At 38.4% G+C, this 17,467-nt stretch overlaps 1 protein-coding gene across 1 annotated transcript; it reads left to right on the forward strand.

Moving 5' to 3' along the window:
* The first annotated feature begins 8,313 nt into the window (after nt 1-8,313).
* notum2 (notum pectinacetylesterase 2) lies at nt 8,314-16,467 on the forward strand. Its single transcript, XM_082537801.1, has 12 exons — nt 8,314-8,692; nt 8,769-9,096; nt 9,211-9,263; nt 9,830-9,925; nt 10,041-10,101; nt 11,808-11,920; nt 12,047-12,149; nt 12,518-12,706; nt 12,805-12,905; nt 13,790-13,937; nt 14,509-14,556; nt 15,002-16,467. The coding sequence occupies exons 2-12, from the start codon at nt 8,771-8,773 to the stop codon at nt 15,303-15,305; spliced, it is 1,542 nt and encodes a 513-aa protein (XP_082393927.1). The 5' UTR covers nt 8,314-8,692; nt 8,769-8,770; the 3' UTR covers nt 15,306-16,467.
* The last annotated feature ends 1,000 nt before the right edge of the window (nt 16,468-17,467 follow it).

Here is a 17,467-nt window from a genome sequence, read left to right on the forward strand (position 1 = left end):
ATATGCAGTTTTATCCTTCATTCCTGAAAAATAGAATTGTTTAATGTCCATCAGTAAAAGATCAAGTTAAATAATTTGTAGTCTGCATTATCACTGTTAGATGTTTGTGACTCACTAAATAAGCCATACAGAAACTAAACCAGGGTGTATTCATGAATGCGCTACAGCAGTGTTTTTAATGGGGGGAGGGAAAAAAGTGTTTGTGTTATATTCCAGTGAAAACTGAAAGGCTAACTTGCTAGGGAGCAAACGAACGCCAGTTTTTCTGACTACTGCTACAGGAACGCTGTCAACTTGGGTATGACGTCATTTTCAGCTCCAACGTTCGAGGTAAAAGGAAAGCACCAGTATAACTTTGTGCCTTTTTCTTTGACTCTTGGTAGTCATTTTAGTTTGGTAATCTATGGGTAAGGATCATATTTTGAAACCAGCCTCAAGTGGCTGCTTGAGGAGTTTTCGAGACCTTTTGATGCTCACATTTGAGCCCTGGTTGCATGCGCTTCGTGAACCAAGCTAAGCACTTCATCCTCTCATACGAATACAGTTAAATCTGGCTTAATAAACAAAGAATCACCAAAAAAGCTAACTCGATGCTCCAGGAAAAGAAAGGAACTGGGTTACAGTGGATGAATGCTCGCTACAGCCACTTTATACATAGAGTTTATAATTACAGTTGGTAGTTCAACTGACCCATGAGTGTGGCTGCCATAATCCCCATCTCCCCATTATTTTTCCATTTTATTTGTACCTGCTTGCCTTTATTGACTGCATGTTATTTGATTTTCGTGACCAAGTACTAATTACTGTGAGCAAAGCCTGGAGTATTCTCACGATCTCAGGATAGGATGGAAACGCATGACATTCACTTTTATAATCACAGGAGGTCACCCACTATAGATCAGAAACATGAGACAATAGGCAGCTTTGCAAATCAAAGGTAGATCATCATACATTATCTTTGAGCCCGATTAATAATGCTGACAATTTTATAGCAAGGTGTAACTGTTTAAATAAAGCAACATATGTAAAGCTCCTTTTGTAGTGTAGACTACATCTAAATTATCCACCATATGTAAACACAAATGGTGTGCTCGATATATCTTATATCGTGCTCGATATATATATATATATATATATATATATATATATTTATATTTATATAAAAATAATGTCTGCACATTCTGGTCAATTCTTCAATCATTTAAAACCATCAGGAGATCATGTGCATTGTTTAGGTTCTTTTCTCAGTATCAAAAGGAATTTGCTGAAACACAGACTCAGAAATTGGCAACAAGAATTTGAAGAGAGCAATAAAACTTTACTAAACTGGGACTGTCTTGCTACCCATGAATAATTGCAGTTGTAAATCTTCAGCAGCACGAAAAATACAAATCCCTATAAGTCATAAGATCTTTCGGATACAGATTTTATTACTTCTTGGCTTTAATAGTTGGTGTTTGCCAGTAATAAGGCCTTTCTGGGGTTTATGGTAACTAATAGCAAAAAAGTACTTCTCTAGAACTGAGAGCACAAGGAATTAAGTAGATAGAATTTTGCTAGTAGTTTGATATGATTTAATGAATGTCTGGCAGCTTTCAACATGTGTTCTTTCTTTTTAATTCAAATACAATCACTTTTTTTTTCAAGAGGTGGTATATATATATATATATGAAAGACTCTGAAAACTCTGAAGTTGCAGGTTAGTGAGGTTACTATCCTGTTACTAGTTAAATGTGAGATGTTTCACCGTGTTTCATGTGTTTTTTGTTGCCTATAACTTTTTATTTAAATGTGTTGCTACATCAAATTCAAAATGCTGCATTAATATCTAAAAATAAAATCAAATTTTTTAGCATTTAATGTCGTGCCTTTGTACTATTTTTACAGAAATATAGGATTTAAATAATTTGCAAGTCATTGCATTCTGTTTATATATTTTAAATTTACATCCATCTGAAGTTTTGGGGGGTTTTATAAATCAAGAGGAGTCAGTGGAGCTTTTCATCTACATCTGGTTTTCCAGGTCAACGGCCATGCTCTATAAATAGCAAACAGTAAACATTTTACTGTTCTGGGGTATGTCTGCACATACAGTAAATACCTGTGGTGTGATGTTACTATATGCTTTAGATCTCTGTTCTGCATTGAGGGACTAACTTATGTAAATTTTAGTTTGATCTGTAACACATTCATTTTCCCCCACCCTTTTATTGACATGTAAATGAGTGTAGTGTGCTCTGTGCATATGTGTATGTACAAATGCATCGAAATGCCTAAACATATTGGAAATCTTTTGGGTTACTGAGGGGTGTGTGGCGTGAAAGAGTGACCACGTGTTCACATCTTCACACTGTGAAGTGACAACACAAGATGCAAAGGACTGACATCACTGGAAGCTGGAATTTGTGATTTATGGCCTGCCGTGCAGTGCCAACCACCAACGGCTTTGGTGAGAGAAAAACACATCAAGGTCAGTCTTCTAGGAAGGTTAAACTGAGCAAAACCTAAAATTCTTTAATTCATATCGAAAAACTGTTATCCATATTCAACCACATACATTTCAGAATGATTTTCAGTATATAGAACTGCAACATCAAAGAACTTTTAGGTGAAGTTAAGTCTGGAGTATAGATCTATTTGTGTCTGTGAGTGCAAAAAATCTTTCGTTCTGTCAAATCCACCGAATCAGACAGTAAGTATGAAAACTGGCTATCAAGCAACGTTTCATGTAAAATGTAAGTTCAGCAGAGACCCATCAACAAAAATGAAATGGATTGTTTTGACATCCCTATAGCATTTCCAGTAATATTGCTAAGTGCATATGATTCATGAATTGGCAGAATATTTTGTGCATATATGCATGACTGTAGAATCAGTATGAACATAATACTATGCTGTTTTTGTGATTTAACTGCTTCATCATGATCTTTGCAAATAAAACCAAAATCCTCAGCTGGAAAACTGATTTCTGGGGCACATACCTTTAAACCCTTTTTACATGTCTCCCTTTCTCTTTAGCATCCACAGAGAATCCTAAACTATAGTAGATGAATTCTTTTGGAATTTTAATTAGGGATGCACCGAATGATCCCTTTTCATTGTGGTATAAAATATATGATTTCTTTAATAAGAAATATATGATTTCTTTAATAAGAACTATTTTATTTAACTGAAATGTATTTGAATCAATGGAAAATGGACATCAAAATGGACATCTAGGTCCCATCTTCTTTTCAGATGGGACCTACACGTGGGGTAGTGTGATAGTTTGTTGATGAAGTTGTAGGACTTGTGTGAAGGACTTATTGTTGAGTGCGGAGTTGAGCATGGCGTGACCCCTCCACTGGTATCAATCAATATACTGACAGGCATGGTGGCTCATCCAGCATGACTCCAAGGCCACGCTGCTGCTCCACTATGTCATGAGCTCCAAAGATGCTTAAAGCTATTGACTCTAGCGCAGCTTGACACCCTCCCTGTCCCGCACCAACACAACCATCCTTCTATCAGAACCAGTGCCCCACTTAGGTAAGACACGAGCAAAGCCATTGAACTGCATAGTGTAAAGTCAGTAATTAAAGCTATAAATAATTGTATATAAATGTAAATGGGCGTAGCCACTGTGACTTCAGCCACTTATTTGTGAATGTCCATTTTCAATAATTGAAATTTGCATTAGGGCCTTTTCATCATGTCTTCCTTGTCACCAGAGGTGACCAGATTTGGATGAGAGAGCAGTGCTAAGTGAACAGCTAATGCTAGCTATCTTATTTAGATAGGTGCATTCACAGCTGCTAATTAGTGCTAAAACCAAAGTATTTGCATTAAAAATCTGCCAAAAGTCACCAAACCAAACCTGTTTCAAATCAGCTGCGGTGGTAACAGACAACCAGGCTAATCAGATTTAACCTGCAAACACCTGTCACTCAGAGAGGCTACAACCCTGATAATGCACAATTTTAGCCTTTATAGTTTTCAAGTCCAGGAGTTATAAAACCTGCTTTTATAAAAGGAGAACATGGCTTAAAAAGTCTGTAAATATGTCTATGTAACTATAGACTGTATCTATATGTCATGGATACTCACATTTCTATGATGCTTTATCAGCCTTACTGACCATTCAAAGGGCTGTAGATTACAAGTTATATATAAAGTGTACATTCATACAGCAATTTTGCAATCTATTGCCAAGAACAGACAATCACCAATTAACATGCATACATATATTTGCACTGAAAGGCTTAAAGAAAGGTCGAGGTAAGAGTTCAAACCCAGAACCTTCTTTCTGTCAGTCAACGTGCTAATCACTCCACCACCGGTAGATCCACTTTTGGCTCTCGCCGTCTTGGTATTAGTGAAGCTGAATGTGTTGAACAAAAGTGTGAATGCATAAGGTCTGGTTAATCGCTACCTTACAAAAGACACACCATAAAGCATGACCTTCTTTATTGTCCTTTCTGACTAACATCAGAAATCATAATTACAAAATGATCATTTTCTCACAGCCACAGTCTGAATTGAACCAGAAGGGTCTGCTTTTGCCGGCTATTAGAAAGAACAGGTTAAACTTTTGGGTTCACCTTTTAGATGTAGAGTCTACATTGGACTTTCCTATACAGTTTTTGAATTTTACGTGGGGGTGGTGGGGACGGGTTGCTCTTGCAGCTAACTTTAAGTGGTCATTCTAGGAACGGTTAACTGTATTCTTTTTGTAATGTCTATATTGACTTCATTTTTCAGCCCTGGAACTGCTGCTTGAGTATGAACTTACCAGCACGTCGCTTTATTTTAGTATTTACTTTGTATATGATATTTAAAACATCTTCAGCAATTAATGCAAATCTAAAAGAATATTTAGAAAGTGTAAAAGTCCATAAAAATAATAATTGTACCTCCACTGATTTAAATTGTTCAGGGAAAAACAGAACGTGTGCAAGCTGTGCAACATCAGTATGAACTTCAGTAATACAAATCTGCAATATGCTTTCATGATGTGAAGCTTTTAGTGTTCTGATCTCCGTTTGCCCTTTGTACATCAAAATTTTCCTTGTGGAATTCAAGGAACTTACTTGGATGAAGTTGTGTCTGAAATCGGAATAAAGTGCACACAGAACATAGTTGGCTGTGAAGGGATCAGCAGAATGAGCTGCAGTGTGTCAAAGCAAACAAGACTTATTCATTAGTCATCTATCCTTTTCTGTATGTTACATTACACCCCCATCCCCCAGAATTCAACAACTTGTATTGCTGCTGCTTACCCTCCTCAATTTACTGTGATGCATAAGCAGCTTGCAGAAGGTTACCGTGCAAGGCCTCTTAACACCTGGTTTAAGGAATAGTTTTTCCCACCCCACCTGCTAGCCTCCTGCAGTGGCTCAGCGCTTTACACCGATCCCGCTAAGGCTCTTTCTGTCATCCTCACTGATTGAATGGAGAGCTCTGGCAGTAGTGCTCTGGCCAAGTCTCATATCTCTTGCCTGAGGCTCGTTTTCGTGTCGCTTGTAAAGATGCCACTCTTATCACCTATTAATCATGGCCCTCGATGTCCAGCTATGCCCTCCACTGCTGGTGACAACAAGTGATGCTCTTGCAGATTTTCAGATTACATGCAACGTGAAAAGGAGGCTTCAAGCTACGATTAGGTTTGGATCATAAACTTATTTAAAGTTTTGCTGGTGTATTGATGCAGCCCATGAGAGTTTTAATTATTCTAAAGAAAAAGGTTTACTGTAAAAGTTGGAGGGCTGGATTTTATACTTGTTACGCGTGGGTCGCAACCTTTCTGTGCTTTAGTGTAAGCAATGGAATTTAGATCACGACAGCCGTCCCTGGATCGTTGTTCTTTGAAGTTATCAGCCGTCAAATATTCTCGCTCATGGCTGAGCCCTCAGCTCTTGTGGTTGGTGATGACACACATGCACAGCAGACAAAGTGCCCGGACCACCCGAAGCCTGAGGTATCCTGACCTTGGAGGCTCGCTGTGAAACATAACAACACAAGGGGAAAAAGAATGCCTTCTATGCTGCACAAGGGGTCAAGTTGTTGTCCCGGTCAGGGTGAAGTTCAACATGTCACACAAGCCCCTTATGTGTTATCTACAATGTTTGTCTATCAAAGGAAAAATACACATATGATAGGCTCCAGAAGCATGTCTGGTCTCACTCATAGTGTGTGATTGTGGTGGTCTGGTAGTGTCTGCTGCAGAAGCTACAAAGGGACAAGACTGAAATGCTCTGGGAGTTGAATCAGTCAAGATCTAGAGCACAAATTCATTTTGATCCGCTGATCTGAGGCCTGTACTAAAAAACGTATCACTCTGTCCAATCCCATATGAAAGAATAACAAAATAGCAGCAATGCCATCTCTCTGTTCGTGACATTCTCGCGAAATGGTGATAGATTTACAGCAACTTCTTTCGTTTTTTAGCTATTTGAGGTATCTGTTAAACAGATTGTTGCATTGATTTCTGGGAAGACAGATGGTGGTGTGCATGCTTCAAGACAACTGAAGGAATGAAGAATTGTTCAGCTCGGTAGATCAAATTCGGTATAGGCCTTAGGCTACATTTTTATTGCGTGTAGGCACATACGATCTCAGACATATTTTTGAGTAGCTTTGTTTTGTTTCTGGCCATAGTTGAAAGTAGATAAAATAGAACGAGGTGCTTGAAAATGAGACAAAATACCATTTTTCATGCCAAAGCAATAAGACAAACCCAAGGAAAACTGTCTGCTTTGTTTGTAAGTCTTTAAATGGTTGGGTGATTATTGCAGACAACATATTATATCATTGTATCATATGTACATCCAGAATTCATTCAGACATGTGGCTGTATCCTGATAGAAATGTTTATATACAGGATGAACCTTTAAGATTTAAATCATTCCAAAAGCATCTAGTTGCTATTTTACATTGATTGTAAGTGTGCTGTTTTCTGTTTGTACAGTTTTCCAATAGAGATGTCAATTTGCCTTTGGCATAATGTATTTATTTTTCTCTTCTTTGCTTTATCATTCTGAAATGTGCACCCTGCAGTCTTTTCAGCCCAGACTACCCTATACAGCCCTGTGCTGCCTTGTGTAGCCACTGGCCTTCCAAGCGATCATTATTTGCTTTGATTGACACTCTGGGATGGTGTGCATTTCATTGATGAGAATTTTAGAGCTCTGGGGCTCGTGATCCTTAGTGATCGGTGGTACGTCACCCTGCAGCCATCCCAGGGGCGACAGCTACAGATCAGTTTCAAATACTCTGTCGCTTTCATCACCAAAGGCAAACTAACTTAACCTGACAAACAGAAGTCTGCAAAGCTGTGGGTAAAGTTACCATCAGTGCACAAAACCTTTAATTCTGCAGGATAGAAATCGCTGAACTTTTTTAGCTTGAGTGATTAGCCCAAGACAAGAACCAAAAGGAGGTTAGAGTATATAAAACTGCTTCAGCAGTCCTCCTTTAATTGTAATCAGCGTCTGTAGATCACAGAAATATGGTAGGATAGTTAAAATTAAGTCTTACAGTGGAGCTGTTAAGTGTTAGGTGGTATCATCTGCATAAAGTGCTTGAAAATTAAACTGAACTGAAAATTGTGCGAGGAATTTACAAATCTTCCTGCATTTGAGTTAATAAAAATAATATGCTTAAATAGTCAGATTGTCTAATGACATAATAAGCTCCAAAGAATTATCTTAATGGGGATTTTGATAAGTAGAAGGCCTTAATCCCCCCCCCCACCACCACCACCATTTTTTTACAAAGAATAATTTGTGTGCTGCAAAGGCCTGACCTTTTATCTTAAGTTCTTTAATAACACTAATGATTTTATTAAATGAAGTAAAGGAACAGAAGCTATTATTCTTTAATTATAATATGTTTTTCTGTTAATGTGCCTTTGAAAAGGACTAAACCACGCTCCTATACTTTATATTAGTTATGTAATGACTTTACCCCAGTAAATAAATTGTTAGATATCTGTTATTCTTGTAAAACTGAGCGTACTTAAAAGAATGAGGCAATGCATAATGCGTATGGTGCTACAACCAAGAAGAGTCTCCTCCACCTGTGCTTTTAGACTGTTGACCATGCGGGAACCTTACGGTACGACTGATTCCCATGTCAGAAAATGTTTGAGGTGGGCGCTCGAATGACCTCTGGGTCACATTCCATGCAAAGCGACTGTGCGGTCATGCTGACCATGTAGATGTTTAAATAAGAAAAAAAAATGGCAATCAGCAGCGGATGGAGGGGGGAGAAGAAGGAGGTTAGGGGTAAAAAGAACTTGTGCATGAGGTACGGTCAGCTGGGAAAGTGCTTGAAGGTGGGTGTGTGCAAAGAATTGAAATATGTTGAAGAGATGCGTGTGTTATCTTTTCTCCTCACCACTAACCATCCAGTACCTCCCCTTGCGGTGTGTCGTCACCAGATGATCTCAGGGCCTGAGAGGAGCTGCAAGAGAAAATGGGAGGAAATCTGATCCATATGGTGGCACTATAAAGGTCGTCGCTGATTTGCAGCCTTCATCAAAACCTGGTCAAGACTTCATCACTTACTCATGACTAGGACCCTCCTCTCGCACCTTGTCACAGTGCACTGAATGTCTCACCAGTCTCTCTCTCCAGCAGAACCAGTTATCTGCCTGACCCTTGGGGTGAGGGGTTCATTGCAGCAATCTTCAAAACTGATTCTTCTTCGAAAGGTAAAGTATTTGCAAGTTGGAAAGTTTTTGAAGATTTCTCATGTTTTGCATGAATTAATTTTTTATGTTGCCTCAGATATGAAGATACTGGGTCCATTTGTTTTCTTGCTCTTGCTTGGGGGACTGTGGTGTCAGAACAACCGTAATGCTAAAGCTACTGGAAAGTCCACAAAGAAGTCTAGTGGGATCCAACAAGGTGATGCTGGCCAGTCTGCCTCCGCAGCTGATGTTACTTCAGGAAGCACTGGAAGAACTGGAAGCACCTCCAGAAACACCGGAGGCTCAGCCGAATCAAGACAGGAAGGTGCTGCAGGGACTCGTGGAGCTGGACAACAGACAGATGATATGAGGCTGCACTACCTCACAAACACACAAGTTACATGTAATGATGGGACAGTAGCTGGGTGAGAAGTTCTGGTTGTTTTTGCTCTTTAATGTCTGTTTCCTGATTGAGTCAGTGATTTTACAAAGATGGTTTATCTTCTGTTTCTCCTCATGCTCATTCATTTGTTCTACAGGTTTTACCTAAAGGAATTCAGAGGAAGCCGCCGATGGTTGTTATTTCTGGAAGGTGAGTATTTAAAACCCCATATGGTTAATTTAGTCCCCTAAGGTCAGTTTGTTTTAGCGTGACACCCGCTCATTGGAATCTTAATGTGGATGTCATCTTGTCCTGTCAACTTTTTTGGTTGCTGCGTGTCACAGACTTGAATTGAGGTTAACACCGGGGGAGTGTCTTCCAAATTTACTTGTACTCTGATATTGAACACAAATCATTTTCCTGCATGTTACTGAGTGACAAATCAGCAAAAATGAGCAATCTGCATGCTGACAGTTTGTAAATTAAAGAGATCATTCTAGTCTTTTGCTCAACTGTGAATTATTATTGTTATTATTATCTTTTTTCAATTTTATTTATATAACACCAAATCACAACAACAATTGTCTCAAGCTGCTTTATATTGTAAGGTAAAGACCCCATAATAATACAGTTAATGCATACTATGGTCATGTTAGTGTAGCAGCCTGCAGGTGCAACCATTGCTTTCACCATTCCTCACAGGCCTGTGTGATGGGCTAACAAGGGTGTCCCTATCTTGGATGTGAATGTCTAATATTAGTGTCTATTATATTTAGGTGGCTGGTGCTGCTACAGCAGAGAGACCTGTGATTACAGGTACCAAAATATCCCCCGACTAATGAGCTCATCGGGGTGGCCTGACACTAAAAGAGGTTAGTCAGCCGACAGTGTTTCAGAATGCCTTTCATAGACGTTTCCACAGAGTTGCTTTCTTTGACTAGTGAGGCAAGTGGACATCTGTTTAATGAGCGATTGTTGGATTTACAGGAAGTGGAATATTATCTTCTAAAGCTGAGGACAACCCACACTGGCATAACACAAATATTGTGTAAGTACCTGCATAGATGTGCTTTGTATTTTTGCGGTTAATGAAGGTGTATAAAGACAACTTTTTCTTTGTTCCCATAGTTGTTGTATTAATTAATTTGTGTACATAATGGGAGACACTGCAGGGGAGTAGGATTAAACATTCAACTTACAAATATGAAGATTGTTATTTTTTTGTATTATAAATTTTCTGAACTTTGATGTTTGAATATGTAAATGAAGTGTTATCTTACTAAATAGACACTTCATAAACACATGTTTGTACATCAGAATGAAATGTTTTTACATCAAGATCTTCTGTCACTTTATATATATTGAAACCCTCTTGACAGAAAAATAATTTTTAGGGAAGAATATTCAGTAAATCAAGATATAATTGGTAACATTTATAAAGAATGTCTTTGTAAAAACCTTCGAAAATTAAAAAAATTGGACTAAAACTAAGGTTTTCTGCGTGCAAGTGCTACTGAGTATGTGTATTTTCTATGGATTCTTTACTCATTCTTTAAAGGAGAAAAGTTATAGATGTTTTTATTGGATGTCATAAAACTTCTCCAGTTCATCGTGTGTCCTTGGGCAAGACACTTCACCCGTTGCCTACTGGTGGTGGTCAGAGGGCCCGGTGGCATCAGTGTTTGGCAGCCTCGCCTCTGTCAGTGCGCCCCAGGGCAGCTGTGGCTACAATGTAGCTTGCCATCACCAGTGTGTGAATGTGTGTGTGAATGGGTGGATGACTGGTTGTGTAAAGCGGTTTGGGGTCCTTAGGGACTAGTAAAGTGCTATACAAATACAGGCCATTTACCATTACTTACATTGAGAAAAAATATGCTGAATAAATATTCACAAATATCTGTAAACATCCAGGCCAAAACTGAAAACTGAAAACAGCTATATTAAATTAAATTAACTTAAATTAACACATAAATGTGCATTTTTTTCTGTGCACTAATCTGAGAAATGCTATAAAAAAAACTTGTTTTTAGCTGTAAGGTCGCTTCCTGAAGCTGTTTTAGGTGATTTTTTTGTGTGTGAAACGTTGGATAAAGTGTCTAATGTTACAGTTCCTAAAATGATTGTATCGAAAAACAACAACAACAAAAAGGTTGCATAATCAGGGATTCAGCAAACATATCTTCTTAATGCAGCTGGTAATATGCTTGACTTAAAAAGGATTGAAAACACAATTCCTTGTGCGTGCAACACTTTCAGTGACCCTTTTTATGTCAGACAAGATTACTTAATTATGCAGCACAACAACAAAACTGTATCACCGATTAATGACGAATAAATAATTTATTTTGTTTTCTTTTCCCTTTCTTTCTTTCTTTTGAAGATTGTTTTTTATGTTGAAATGTCGAGGATGACTTTAGTGATCGCACAGCCTGAGGAAAGAAACGTCTGAAAAGTCTGGTGGCACAACAGGATATATACTGCGTGGTGAACTGGCATATGCGTGTAGTGTTTTGGGTGATATTTTTAACTTTCCGCTTTCATCCATGCAAGCAATTTTAATCTTTTATGATAAAGTTTCGTTTCTGAAATTCAGCAACATGCAGGCTGTGTGATCAAAATAGAGATTTGCCGCTTTCTGATATATGACAGAAGTTGTCAGCTCCAGCCTGAGGTGATTTTTATGGGGGAGGGAAGAAACCAACTTCAGGGCCTCCAGCTTTAGTCTAACAAATGTGATTGTCTTCTTTATGGCAGATTCATCCCTTACTGTTCCAGTGATGTGTGGAGCGGCACTGGGCCTGCACCAACACCCCCTTCCAGGCCACGACAAGGCAGGGACAAAGTCAGAGATAGGAATACAAATGCAAGTAAGTTTCCTCAAATCTTTTACAATAAGGTAACCGTAGCTCCTTTGGATACAAGAAAACATGTATTCTCTAAATGTTCAGTTAATTAGAGAATACAAATCTTGTCATACTTGTCTTTACTATCAGCTGAATATAACTTCATGGGATCCCTAATCATCCGTGAGGTCATCAAAGATCTCATCCCTAAAGGAATCAAGCAGGCCAAGGTTGTCATGCTGTCTGGTAGCAGGTGAGTTTGTTTTATTGTGCTCTGATGGACAAGAGTCTCTGTACCATCTGGACCGTCTCCATATCTACCATTAAAGTCCTATTTTGGGTGCATCCTCTTGTCAACAATGAAGATGTTTACAGTCAACTGTGATCAGTGACATAATGTTTATTAAAGGGCCTTGCCCAGTAATGGTGCACATTCCTCCCAGGTTAGCAGCATGGTTCTTGAGACGTCCCCGGGCCCTAAAACAGGATCAACTGAATGTAAAACCTGCTAAATGTTTACTTTCCCGTTATGAGCTGGCATGCACTGTCAGTTTGATATCCTAAACAAAAATGTCACCCTCAAAGCCAAACTATTTATTCATTTTCTTGGCTCCCCTGCAGCGCTGGTGGAACAGGTGTTTTGCTCAACATTGAGAGGGTGGCCAGTCAGCTCCAGCAGCTTGGTGCAGAAGCTCAGGTCCGAGGCCTCGTGGACTCAGGCTGGTTTCTGGAGAGCAAGCAGCAAAGATCACCAAACTGCCCTGAGACAGTTTCCTGCTCACCTGAGGATGCTATCAAGATTGGACTCAGGTGAAGACAATATTTAGATCTCTTCCTATGCCCGATGTAGGATTTGGAAATCATATTATTCGTGAATTTTATTGATTAACTGTGCATTATTATCTCAGGCTGTGGAATGGGGTTGTTCCTGACAGATGTCGGCAGCTCTTTAAAAGAGGGGAGGAGTGGAAGTGCTTCTTCGGTCATAGACTATACTCTACTTTGACGTGTGAGTGTTGACTGGTGTCTTTGTTTATGATGATGTTTTAAATTTAAATGCACACCATATGACATGACTTGAGCAGTTCAGAAATAATGAGCACTGACATATTAGAACTGTGAATTTCCTTCACTCAATCAGTGAACAGACTGATTCCCACGCTGATGACATGATAAGCCAATGTAAGTTCATCTGGACTGCATCATTTTTTTAGAGGCCTTCTGAATATTATAGCCCTCGATGCAAACTTTTAAGATCTTTATTGTCACATATATGGAATTTTAAAGTTGCTAAATCAGCAAAGCATATAAAAGCACGTTTAGTCCAAATCTCCAAATCAGGGTCTGAAATTAAAGAAAAGAGATTTTCTATGTAAATCTTGAAACTCTAACTGCTACGCTGGTGCGTAAACTTTTAGATCATGACATTCTGAGTTGTATTCACTGTAATCATTGAAAAGGGGGCCAGTGTGGCTAGTAACAGTATGTTTAACTGGTGGATTTTTTCATTTTGGCTGTTAAATATAAAAACTTTTTAGAGACTGGTCTAAATAACAAATTTAATCACCAACTGAGGCCAGCGCAAAAACCTGCAGATCTTATGAAATTGTACACACAGAAAGAAAAAAAAAAGATCACGAACATGGCGGTGAACATAAATCCAAAAGACCCTACGTAGCTCTTCAGGTAGTTCCTGACTTTGTTTGACCCCTACTCATCCAGGGGAGTGTATATATCTGTGTGTGTGTGTGTGTGTGTGTGTGTGTGTGTGTGTGTGTGTGTGTGTGTGTGTGTGTGTGTGTGTGTGGATACAGCTTAATAACTGGCAGGAAGTGACTAATAGACTTGATGGAATTTACTGATTTGATCAACTAAATGTTATTTTCCCTACAGCCCCTGTGTTTATTGTACAGTGGCTGTTTGATGAGGAACAGCTGAGGGTGGAAAACATCTATATAGGGGGACAGAGCATGTCTGAGGAGCAGTGGCAGTACATACAGAACCTGGGCTTGGAGCTCAAAAACTCCCTGAGAGATGTTACGTAAGTTCCGTAGAACTTATCATATATTGACGTCTAAACATTACTAACATTAACAGAACATAAAAACTGTATGTTTAGCACTCATTGATTTCCAGCCATTTCCTGAAATTGAAATTAAGCCCTTTCGACAACACGGAACTGCTTTTTAGTGTTTTCTTTTAATATTCTTGACCATTGATAGTGGCAAATACAATCATTCGTTTTAATAGATCAGGAAATCAATTCAATCTACAATTTATAATTATAAAAAAATATTTTAAAATAGAATTGGTGACTTTAACAAAATGTAATAGAGCTTGCAGAGCAGTGGTGATGAGCTACTATCCACTTTCCATTTGTACATTTACATATCAAAGCCTGTAACTGTTGAGTGAACTGCCAGCCATTTAAAACAGCAGACAATCAAATTCTATGTTAACATCCAACAGTTCCTTGACGTTCTCTGTGCCGTCTATGCATTCCTGTCAAAAGTCGTCATCACGCAGTGACTAGATTCAAATTTTACTATAGCTAGTTGAAAAATAAATCAAGATGGGTTTTAACAAATGCTCTCTCTTTGCATGTCTTTTAGGGCTGTATTTGCTCCGTCCTGTCTCTCCCACACACTAATTACCAAAAGGTAAGAATGGATATTCAAGTTCACCTGGCACCCTTGTTTTTTCTCCCCAGCAGTCATATCTACCCAGTGAGCTCATGCTGCTGTTTTTGTTTTGCTTGTTCATCAAACCACATTGTCACCAAATGCCACTTCACACTTTCTCTAGCCTCCCAGGACCACTTTAACATAGAGATTATTTAGTTGTTCACATGGACATTGATGGGTCATTGCAGTCTTATATAAGTATACTTAGTTATGCTGAAGTGGGTGCAATCAAAGTCAGGAGCTGAAAGTTCAAGGTCTTTTGTAGCTTTGTATGCTGCAACACTTGCAGTTGCAAACCTTAAAGTAAAACAGTCTCCTGCCATTTGCCCTTTTCTGGTCCTTAATTACTAACTCTGACAACCTTCCCATTTTTCTTTCTTTATTTCTAATTCATAACTCCTCCTTCTTGTTGTTCCTAAAGTAACTGGACAAGTTTTCAAGTTAGAGGCACGTCTCTGCCACGTGCCCTTCAATGCTGGGACAGGAGTCTGGAAGCAATACGTAACAACAGGACCCCGGCTAAAGGATGTCCTTTTCACCTCGTGGATTCCTGTCAGTGGCCACAGTGTAACCCCACCTGCCCAGCTTTGGTGGATAAGACCACCCAGCAGGAGCTTACCTTGCTCCAGATGCTGGTAGCCATGGGTCTGGACCTCCAGAGGCTGGGCCTGGATCCCCAGGGAGATGCAGATTCTCTTGTCAGCATGGTCAGGAATGGTGGCTAAGTGTGAAAATTTAGGGTACACGAAAGGTTAGCCAGAGGCTTAATAGATGAAAACAAATGTGTTGAAAATTTAACGTAACCATAGAAATGCTGTAGAAATCTGGTTACTATGTCTTGTGCTACTCAGCATTCCATTATGCTCCACATGACTGTTCACTTTGAGACTTGGCTGGAGGGTATGTCACTGCATCTGGGTTTGAATGGTTTAGTGGGCCCTCTACTGGACACCAGTGGAAAGAGGTGTTGCAGCTGTACTGATCAACAAGCTTAGTGTTTAGCAGATGGCTGTGCATAACCTCCTACAACACACTTTCAGCCTGATCACTCCACAGGAACATGTAACATCAGAGCATGGTAGTAGAGTTGTAATGAATAGAAAGTACCTGAAAGCTGACGGAGACACAAACATTTTGCTCAAACAAGATAGAAATGCTTTTGTGTTCATGCAGCTTTTAGCAGTTAAACTTTATACTCTTTATCTACAGTCTGTTTTAGTTATTCACTGATTTCCACCATGCATTATTGAAAAATACAGAATCTGTAAAATTTCTAGTAATCAGATTACTACATAATAATACACAAATGAGCTAAATGTTCAACTTTTTTGGAGAAAACATATCAAAAAGTTTCACTTACTTTTACTCAGTAATTTTTGGTGCACTTAGTTCCAAAGACACTACCGATTTTGGTGACTTAGTTTGAGTGTGTAGATTCTGATGCTATGCTGACATACATATATTTATATATATACATATATTACATAGTATCTATACATACTTTCTATGCATGCAAAATAGAAATGTGATTAGTTATTGTAATATTTCTGTGTAGGGCAGACAAAGGTGATCAGTGACCTACCACAATAATTTGTGAGTTTATTCAAGGAAAAAAACACAGTTTTGACATGTGAACTTATTAATGTAAAAAAACAAAAAACAAAAAACGCTGCAGTTACTCACTGCACAGTTGTGACAATCTATGTCTAGTGACATACACAGACATAATGCAACTAGTATTTCATAGGGCTTAATATTGCAGTCCTTCATTGTTGTTAAAGCATGATTTTTCATAATGTTGTGCTGTTTTTGCATTTACAGATAATGCTGTATCTGTATGTTTTAATTTCCTTTAGGTACTGCAATAAGGGTGTTGCACGTGTCAAAATGTGGAATAAAAAATATGATGTGGATCTGAGAGTTTGCACTTTGCAATCTGTTTTATTATACTCTTCACAGAGTCTGAGTCAGAATACACATTGAGAAGATTCAATAATTGTTGAAAGTATATTTTACAGTTTCCTTCTATGAGGAGCACCAAGTCCATAGAGACTGTTAGCAAATGTGAGAACAGCAGAAACAATATGAAATAATGACATAAATGATGGTGTTTAATTCAGTTCAGTTCAATTCAATTCAGTTGAGTTTTATTTGTATAGCTTTAAATTGTAAGGATTTATTGTAAGGTAAAAAACCTACAATAATACAGAGAAACCACCAATAATCAGATGACCCTCTGTGAGCAAGTGCTTTGAGTGGGAAGAAAAAACTCCCTTTTAACATGAATATATGCCCCTTTTTTCTTTACTCACCACCAAGGTAGCACACTGGCTGTACTGTCCTTCAAATTCCAGGCTAAGATAATCTCTGAGTCCTCATTTATGAGAATATTTAAAAAACAAAAATCAGAGTCTTATTTGCCTAATGACCAAAAAAGTGTTCCTTGAAATTGGAAATTTTATTTGCAACGGCGTCAACAAATCTTACTAAGTAAACACAAGAACAGGAAATGGCGTTGTTTTTAGTTAGTGTGAATATTCACAAATTTGTCAACATACAACCATGACCAGACATATTCACTGAGACATGACATTGAGAGTTAATTGCCTTTCCAAGTCTTCAATTTACAATATCTATTCTGAACTTCAATATTTTCCCTGGGCAAAACAAACAAACAAACAAAATATAATTTTGGCTTCTCTCGTATTTCCTAAGGGGTGGCCAGATCAGATGGATCTGCATGTTTTATTATATGCTGGATGCCCTTAGCCAGGTTTAGGACTGGAAATAATAATAATATTGTGTACATACTCATGTATATTTTCATATTCATATATTTTCACTTTTAAAAGCACTCATAGTTAATCTCCTGGATATTAATGCAGTA

This window comes from Aulonocara stuartgranti, assembly GCF_965226115.1.
Source record: "Aulonocara stuartgranti genome assembly, chromosome: 6".
NCBI lineage: Eukaryota > Metazoa > Chordata > Actinopteri > Cichliformes > Cichlidae > Aulonocara > Aulonocara stuartgranti.